Source organism: Astatotilapia calliptera, chromosome 3 (assembly GCF_900246225.1).
Source record: "Astatotilapia calliptera chromosome 3, fAstCal1.2, whole genome shotgun sequence".
In the NCBI taxonomy this organism is placed as follows: domain Eukaryota; kingdom Metazoa; phylum Chordata; class Actinopteri; order Cichliformes; family Cichlidae; genus Astatotilapia; species Astatotilapia calliptera.
In genome coordinates, this window is record NC_039304.1 from 50,300,753 (window position 1) to 50,310,672 (window position 9,920).

A 9,920-nucleotide genomic window follows, 5' to 3' on the forward strand; every position below is an offset into this window, starting at 1 on the left:
CAATTCAACCGACCCAGAACTGATCCGGAATTAAAACAGGACTACAAGAGTTCAAAATCAGGACTACTGAGGATTTAATCAAAACAGAACCAGAATCAGAACTAGATGATAGTAGCACTAAAAATCATCATAGACCTGCACTACACTTATTTTTTAATTCTACCAAAGTCCACTATTTAGATTGAGAAAAGTTTATATAATTATTTAGCCTTGTTGTGCAAACAAGCCTGCATAACTTAATAAATATAGAATTTGAAAAATAACAAACCTAAAAAGAAACACTAGGTACGAGATACATGAGTACCTATGATACGGTGATACTTTTGGTAAACAACCATTTGACTAACATGTGTGTCTCACCTGCTCTTGTTCCTTCTCTGTTCTGTCCTCATTCTCTCTCTCCCTCTCGTGGAATGGAATGGAATCGTCTGGAGTTTTCTTATTAATTAACACTAAACTTAGTGTATATGTACTCCTAAATTTAATGAAAGTGCTAAAAAATAGACAGCTCTGTCTCTCTTTATTCTGACATTTAACTAATTCAAAATATATTTCAATATTTATCTAAAACAAAAGTTTACTCTAAATTGATGTTGTACAGTAAAAATGTTTTATGTTTTCTCCCTAAAGTGTATGTAAATATCTGGTTTAAACTGTGAATATACTGCTGTGTATTGAAGTTCCTCTTGTTTTGCATAGAAATATACTGAACAACATACAAAACATAATATATAAAATAACATTTACCTGAGTTTTTTCTTTGAAAGAACCCTCGAATGTCCATTCTTATATTTCAGTACATAACTGAAACCGATTTAGTCGGGGAGGGTAAGAACTGAAAATATGAAATAAACACAGGTAAGGTAAGACTCTCTAAAAAAAATAGCATTTGTCCAGTTTTCATTTCGCCATTTGTTGATTCACTCGAAGAGCAAGTAACGTCATATTGGTCAAGTGATCAGTTTGATATCAATCTTTCGTGATGCACCGTCATATTTACATTATTTGTACGGTACGAATGATTTGCTTTGGTACCTGGTCAAACTTAAGCTCTCCTTAGTATGGCTGGCTCCGTTTCTCCAACAGCGCATTCACAGGCAGCAGCTGCCCCGCCCCCTCGCTCAGTCGCTTAGTGCCTGAGCTCAGATCATACCAATATCAGGGGGGATTCATGCACAGTTGTAAATTCCCACAGTGTGCACTATGTGCTTCGAATATTGTGTGTACTTTTTGTTTTATACAGTTGTCAGCCAGGCATCTAACTATGAAAAAATTGCACTCCAAAATACCCCGGGCTTCTGACAAAACAACCAGGGCTTAAGCCCAGTAAGCCACCCCCACGCTCCGCCCCTGGACCCACATCTCTGAGAATCTGTCAATTAACACCTACAGCCTGGTCAAGAAGGCCCATCAGCAATGTTCCCTCTAAGCTGCGCACGTGCACAATTGTGCACTGCTGTTGTCACTCTGCCTCCACCATGGAGACAGTCTCCATGGTGATGAGTACAACTGGCAGCTGAAACTGTTGTGAACTTCTCCATGAGTCATATTTCCTGTTTCAGAGCTGCTGATTGGCTCTTTGGGCCCTTTACCTTCAGGAGGTCATGGACGAAGTACTGAAGTCGTTTATCACGTAAAAAATATTTTTAGTTTATAATAATTTGATTTATTTTTATTTATTATTTATTTATTTAGGACAGTGCATGTTAATGAACATAAATGTAAAAAAAAAGATTTATAGCCAAAGGCTAATTTCCATCTGTTGTTAAATAATAAAATATTAATAAAAACTGGAGGTTTTTTTAGAACTTAGATTTTAAGCTATTTATGCCTTTTTTGCTGCTCTTTTTTAAACTTATTCCCTTTAAACTGTATTTATTCTTTTTAAAATATATTGGTTATTGCACTGTAGAGGCTGCTGAGGAACAGTATTTCGTTTCAGGCTGTGTAACACGAGATGACAATAACCAATAAAGTCTTGAGAGCTGCCATCATTGTTCCAGCAGGAGGCAGTAAAACACCAAACTGCACCTGTTGTGCTGAAAAGGTGTGAGCATGTGCAGTAACCCAGTATGTTACCTGAATATCTCTCTCACACACACACACACACACACACACACACACACACACACACACACACAGTACTGATACTAATGACTCGCTCTCAGATCTATTTGGGTTTAATGTCAGGGTATATTTGTGGATGAAAGTTTTGGTAGGACACATGATGTGGACAGTCTGGTAATCCCAGAATATTTTAATGTAAGAAAACTCCAGACAGCTCTGGAGAAAGTTTCAGAGTAAAAGCCCTGGAGTGTTTTACATGTTATTCTGTTGGATTAAATCTGACGGAGCTGATTCATAAACACTTCACTGCCAGGTATCAGGTGACCTGCAGAGACTGATCCTACAAACACTCAGAAACAGAGTAAACCAAACTGCACCACAGTGATCAGACGAAACCTTCCTGACATGAACACAGCTCCTCAGTAAAAACTGTGAACCAGCAGAGAGACTACACCCAGCACCATACACCACCTCTCTGACACAGTACACCCTCGGGCAGGTGGTGTCCCCATAAACAGCCTGAGAAGCTCTGATTATTTACTATGTTCAAACAAACTGAGTGTCCACAAACGTCTGAGCTCACAGTGAGAGCTGCTGGCACAGTTTGGAGGTGTTCTGCCCCCTGCTGGACACACAGAGCTACAACATGAGGATCAGAGGAGGCTGGTGCTGCTTCACCTTTAGACACAAGAAGGAGGTCAAAAAATGTAAAAACAGAGATTGTTTTTAAACCTGTAAAGGGGGAAATCCTGACGAACCAATCCACAGCCAGAGAAGAAGTCTAACTCTGTGCTGCTCCAATCAGGAATCAGCTCTATTACTGTGTGAGTGTGTAAAGTCACAGAGTAGCTGGTTTCAAATGTATCTATAAAGTTTATTCACATTTTATTTAGGCTTCAAAAAACAGTCCAAGTTTATTTCTTTGGACTTTGTTCACTTAATGGATGTTTCCCTGCATTTCTATTTTCACACAGTTTATTTCTTACAGCAGGAAAACTGAACAGAATGTATGTAAGAGGTCAGAGTGAGGATGACGTCACTTAATACAGGAAATACATGTTTGTCTGTTTTGATGATGAAGGACTTCTTCAGCTCTGTAAACAGCTACACTTGAGAGGACAGAGGTGATTTCATGGATCAATAACAATGTGTTTATCAGCTTTCATCATCGCAGTGCAGACATGACGTCAGATCTATCAAAGTGAAGGCCGTCTCTCTGATGACGTCACAGAGCAGAGTCCTTCTGTCCAATAAAGGATCTCAGATCAGCTGCTGCCATCTTGTGGCCACAGTTGGTTACTGTCTCTGAAAGTTGTCTCATGTTTCCTGTTGTCCTGCTAACAAAGGCTGGAGCTCATCATGCTGAGAGGGCAGCAGCATTTTGTGGCTCTTCACACATGTTCATTATATTCTGATGATCCTGGATGGAGACAAACTACAGATAAGTGTGTTCAGCCCAACTAGTTTATCTCATTACAGCAGTTTGATGTTTCCCTTTGAATCCCCCTGAAGATCCTGACAGTGAAGCACGTACATAATACTCCAGCCTTTCAACTCTGAGCTTATTTAGTTCTATTAATACACTGAAATCTCATTTGTGTCATGAAGAAAGTCTTTAATCAAACAGAATTCAAAGATCAGAAACATTTCATATATGGAGTTAAACATGAATCATTGTTTCAACAACATATTTATTGTTGTCATAAACAGACAAGAAGACAACAACAAACTGCTCCTCCCATTCAACACATGTCAGTCCATATCCCAGCAAACTAAATCATCTCCATTTACACATCAAATAGAAACATGAATCACTTGTAATGATTAGAAACTTTATAGAATTTCAAATCTAGTTTGGGGAGTCATTCAGTGAGAAACAGTGAAATGATTTTCCATGTGAAAAGGTGGACAGCAGAAACAGAAAGAAAGAGTGAAACTAAAAGAGAAACAAAGAGCTTTGGAACAACGAGGCAGCAGGAGGACAGCTGCAGTTTAACAGCTTCAACTCACTGACAGGAAACAACATTAGAAACATCATCATCCTCAACTCATCTGCTGCACTGACACTGACACCTTCAACGGACACACCTTCACTTCATCATCGTCTGTCCAGTGTTAATGTATGGAAACATCCTGTGAGTGAAAGTGTGTGTGAAGGTGTGTATGTGTGTGTTAGTATCAGGATCAGAGAACGACAGCTTTCCTCTGTTCCAGTCCAGATTCACTCTGATCCTCTGGAGCTTCTGCTGGACTGAGAGAGCAGATTCTGCTGATGGTGAGTGTGTGTAGTATTTATCTTTATAGAACAATATTCTCCATAATCCAGACAGGTTGTCTCCCTTCCTCTGCACAGACTCTGCTAACACACCCAGTTCCCACCCTGTACTGTCTCCAACTTCAACATCCCAGCTGTGAGTCCCTGAGTTAAAGCCCTCAGAGCCCAGGACAGAGCAGTAAAAATTAAACCTCTCTGGATTATCAGGAAGCTGCTGCTTCTCTCCTCCTCGTCTCACACTGGTCAGATCTTCAGACAGGATGAGTTTTGGATGAGCAGTGTTTGGGTCCAGAATGAGAGGAGTGTAGGAGACCATGTCCTTCATGTTGTTCCAGATGTTGAAGGTCAGGTTGCCCAGGTGTTTGGCCTGGTCTATCAGAGCTCCTGAGGGCAGCTGTGGATCATCCAGCAGGGGGCAGCGCTGGACTCTTTCCACTGCAGCCTTGTAGTTGTGCAGGAATGAGACGTCTTCAGCTCTCAGCTCCTCCTCTGTGGCTCTGACTGTGTCTGAAAGAGCTGCTATCTCTCTGCTCAGAGCCTCCATCTTCTCCTCCATCATCCCACTCTTCTGCTCCTCTTCCTCCCTCAGTGCAGCCAGCCTGGCCTCCTCTTCCTCTGCTAGAAACTGCTGAAGCTTCTTAAACTGCTCCTTAATCTGCCTCTCTGTGTGTCGGGCCTGGACCTTAATGTGTTCTGCTGTTTGATCAAACTTCACTTGAACTTCTTCACAAACCTTTAACTTCTTCTTTAAGGGCTCCAGAGTTTCCTGAAGTTCCTTCTTGTGTTGTTGTGCAGCTTCATCGATGGGTCTGAATCTGTGATTGGTGTGTTTTTCTGAGTCTCTGCAGACGACACACACTGGCTGCTGATGGTCCAGACAGAAGAGTTTGAGTTTCTCAGAGTGCAGACTGCAGAGATCCTCTGAAGCTCTCTGATCTCTCTCCTGTAAGAACGACTCACACAGGTTCTTTAAAGCCAGATTTAAAGGTGGATCATTCTTTGAAGATCTTCTCTTACAAACTGGACACTCGTGTGTTGGTCTCTCTCTCCACCATCTCTTCAGACAGTCTTTACAGAAGCTGTGGCTACATGACAGAATAACAGGATCTCTGAAGACCTCCTGACAGACCGGACAGCAGAGATCCTCCTCTGATCTGGAAGCCATTGAGTCTGTGAGTGAAGCTGAAAACAGCAGACAGGAAGTACAGTCAGTCCTGGCTCCCCTCCCTCCTCTACCACCTTCACTGAAACTTGCTTTGAGTCGTGTTTTTGCTCAAACTCACATTCAGTGTGTGGAGCGTCAGCAGCTTGAAGCAGCAGTGTCGGAGTTTTCCACTTTTCTCTCCTGTAGCTGGACTCACTCAGAGGAAGCTGCTAGTTTGGTCTGAGCTCAGTCTGATCGTCTGTGCGTCTCTCTTTACTGAGGAGGAGGAACTTCCTTTTTCCTGGTTTGTCACATTTGAGTGACGTGAGGGGAGGAGAAAATGTTGCTGTTTGACTTTTAACTAAGGTGTGTTTCAATCCTGCCTGCAGCTCAAAAGCTGTAAAACAGGTTTTGTGTCTTTTCACCTCCACAGGTCACAACATGAAACCTGTTGTGAAGTTTATAAAATAAAGTGTCACTCGGTGGTGCAGCTGTTTGTCAGCTTCTATTTTAGACTTTGTTCTGGTTCTTGTTCAGGTTCCCAGCAGTGGGAGTGTAATGCAGTCACACACACACAGGTGGTGTTAAGGTGGATTCACTTTGTTACAGACAGTGGTGTTATTTCCTGTAACTAAGGGTGTGTTTCACTCCAAAGTTCAGACATTAACCTGCCAGAAGTTGTAAAAGTTACTAATAAAGAGCGTTTATCTCATTTCACATGCAGGTCAGAGCATGAAAGCTGTGATGCAGCAGTTTGAGAAAACATGCTGCTGATATAAAATATTTTTTGATTCATTAATGTTGAATTCTCTTGCAGTGCTGTTGTTGTACATGTTGTTGCAGTATATTAATAACTAACCTCGTATTATGGATGAATAATCTCAGTTGTTCTCCTGACTGAAGTTTGGCCCGTGTATAGCATCCTGCTATGCAATTGCATTTGTTCCTGACCACTTGAATCCCTCACGTTAACTTTTATCGAGTGGAAAAGAAAGTTGGCGTTCATCCTCCAGCTTCACTTTACTAATGTTATGCTAACATAGCTGTGTCGCTAGCAATCACGTAGCACAACATTATATACCAGGTAGTCCAACTTCAGTAACCCTGCAAACGCCACTGCTGTTTAGTTTTCTGTCTTTGTTTACGCTGGAAGTGGCAGCAGAGCTGTACGTTTGAATTAGTTTCAAAAATCTCTCAGTCAGAACATGGTATGAAATGTTTAGGTGGAAACTAGCGAGCTAACTTCCTGTTAACTTGTAACTCCGTTAAATTTAACAACTTCTGTTTTCATGGATGCCTGGATGTTAAACTTAATTGTTACACCTGGTAAAGCAGCAACGCTGATCATTTTATTAAAGATGAAAGAATTTAGACCGTTTTTAACTCTCAGTGTTCGTTTGACTTTGGGACCTGAAACAGATGGAGTTTTGGACCCAGATTACTCCGCGAAGCTCCTCACTACGGCAGCCATAATGCTCTGACAATCCATCAAGCAGTGCGGCTTACCAAAGTTGTACTAAAACATTTTTAACAGATTTCTGCAGCTAAAATGGGTTCGAGGTCAGTAAGCACAACCAGAATTCATACATAAGGCATAGGGGTGCAACGATATTCGTATCGATATTGAACCGTTCGATACAGTGCTTTCGGTTCGGTACGCATATGTATCGAACAATACAAAATTTGTAATTTATTTTATCAACTTTCCTTCTGACGATGCTGTCTGTGTTGAGCGCTCAGTGAATCTGCGTTCGACTACTCCTCCTAGGCTGCACTGTCAAGCGCAGATCCACTGAGCGCTCAACACAGACAGCATAGTCAGAAGGAAGAGCGCAGGGCAAGCTAGCGAGACAGAAGTTAAGCTCTCCTTGCAACATGGACCTCCCCCAACCTCATTCAGATCTGGCGTTTGGAATTATTTTGGTTTTCATGTGACGTATGACCCTGAAGGTAAGCAAGTCATGGACTAAAGTAAAACAGTATGTTGGATGTGCCATGCAATGCTCAATTACATGGGTGGGAACTAGTGTGTTAGCGCAGTTAGCTCGTTAACGTGTTGACGCCGTCTAGCCCCATGCACGGGGCGATCGGCGGTAGCTCGTTAACGGAGATTTGTCGTGTTGTGGCGTTAACGTCATTTCAACGAGATTAACCTGACAGCACTAGTGGGAACACAACGAATATGACTGCACATTTACGCCGACATCATCCTAGTGCAAAGACAAGTGGAAGCAGACAAAAAAAAGCAAGCATGCTACTAACTTTAGCCGAGTCATTTAGACAGCTGTTAGCACATGATTCTCCTTATATATGTTTAATATGCTGCTGAGAATATAGCCCAGAAGAAGCGTATAGTACTGCTTTTATTTTGGAAAGAGCCATTTCTCTGTAATAAACTCTCTTTTCCAAAGATGAGTGATTCCTCAATCAGATACAGGGCTCGCAATATCGCTAGCCCGACGTCCCGGGGCTAGCGATTTTTTCCAGCCGGGCTACCAAAATCTATCTCTGCCCTGCCCGTCGGCCTATTGTAGGAAGGAAAAATATATGTCAATGCTTTTGCATTCTTTCGGAAATGTAGCTGGGTAATTATGTCATTGGCATCGGTGAGCCACTGTCAATATGTGACATATTGAAATCGTGTTTGAATTTGCGCTTGTTTTTTTGCTTTCACTTTGCAATCGTGCGAACTGTGTATAGAGAGCGACAGCACTGATCTGTGAGTGATGATAATTTGTGCACCAATTCCTCTGACATTGTCTTTTTAATCGTTAGCTTACTATGCAAACATGACAAGTGAAATCTCCCGCAGCAAGCTTAAACATGTGAGAGGTTGATCGCACAGAGAATCGCTGAGCTTATGTGAGTGCGTGTGTAAAAGCAGCTGGATATATATTTCAGTTCTGCTGAGCCAAATAAGACAGGTCAGGGTGAAGAAGTGACAGCCAAAGAAAAGCTTACCACAAAACGGAAAAGTTATGACAAATCAGACTATAAGGCAAAAAGAAAGTGCAGCTTTATGGTTTCATGGACAAAATAATTTCTGTGGCTGAGATATGATGAGCTATATAACCAGGGGTTCACATAAGTGGTCCGCAGGTGCGCATTCGCTGTCAAAATAAAAAACACGCACAAGGGTTAGGGTTAAATTTAAAAACTGTACTTTCGAGTTAAAATATATATTTATAATTTTAATATATCGAACCGTGACACCAAAGTATCGAACCGAACCGAACCGTGAATTTTGTGTATCGTTGCACCCCTAATATGTATATATATATATATATATATATATATATATATATATATATATATATATATATATATATATATATATATATATATATATATAAATATAATATTTATTTATATATTTATTTATATACATCAAGCCATTTCTCTTCTTCTTTTTTCTTTTACTTAGTCGAGTGTTGACTCCAGTCAGACCAGTGTTCCAGTCTAGGTTTTCTCTATGTTTCTATAGGTGCTGCAGACTGTTTTATAAATGAGGGAGGATGAGCGGAGATCTCTCAAGGTTGCAGGAAGTAAACCTCTTTGCCAGTTTAGCTGAGATGATCTATTTATCTTCAGAATTTATCCTATGACTCCTCAGCTCACATCTGGTTAATGGACGTGTTTAATGTTGGAGGAACAAATCAATGAATGGGTGGGTATGTGGATTTTCATAAGCATCGGTCACTCACTCACATACTATTGTTTTCAAAAGATAACAAATGCATATGTCTTGTTTTGTGTTAAAGTGTAAGGCCAAAGATATTACATAGTAAATTTAAAAATAATTTTTTAATCAGCAGTTAATAATAATAATAATAATAAATGGGATTTTAAGTAGGACTAGGCGTTCTGTAATGATCTCTATTTAGGAGAAAAACTTAATCACTGACCTATAAACAGCTCTCTTTTAGGAGACACACTGCTGGCTAACGGTGTCGTGTGATCAAACAGCGTAATTTAATTGGCTGAGAGCCACTCGACTCGATCTAGTGCTGATTGCTCTGGCTTGGGTCATTCAAGTTCATCACTTTTGCAGTTGAATTTTTGCAGGTGAATTTTTTCAGGTGAATTTTTTTCAGGTGAATTTTTTGCAGGTGAATTTTTTTCAGGTGAATTTTTGCAGGTGAATTTTTGCAGGTGAATTTTTTTCAGGTGAATATTTTTGCAGGGAAATTTGGAGGATAAAAATTCAGTGTCATAAATTCAATGTCTAAAAATACTTGAATTCTGATGATACTATATTTCTTCCATACTAAAGGCAAAGAAAGATGCCCAACGGATTTACTTTACCAAATTGACCATCCCAGCCTTGCCGTAATGGTCCATTTGATTCACCCTTTATTGTTTATTTTATTTTCACTTGCTGAATACGGGACAGACTTGACTGGGGGAAAGAAAGAGGGAAAGAGAAACAGCTGA

General features: G+C 40.6%; 1 protein-coding gene across 1 annotated transcript; it reads right to left on the reverse strand.

Annotated features, from left to right (window-relative positions):
- Positions 1-4,090: 4,090 nt before the first annotated feature.
- On the reverse strand, positions 4,091-5,522 carry LOC113019740 (nuclear factor 7, ovary-like). Its single transcript, XM_026163560.1, has one exon. It carries the CDS (start codon positions 5,505-5,507, stop codon positions 4,158-4,160), a length of 1,350 nt encoding a protein of 449 aa, XP_026019345.1. The 5' UTR covers positions 5,508-5,522; the 3' UTR covers positions 4,091-4,157.
- Positions 5,523-9,920: the final 4,398 nt, after the last annotated feature.

What these genes read in the sequence shown, in the direction of transcription:
- LOC113019740 (XM_026163560.1), bottom strand. Translation starts at nt 5,507, where the DNA reads ATGGCTTCCAGATCAGAGGAGGATCTCTGCTGTCCGGTCTGTCAGGAG.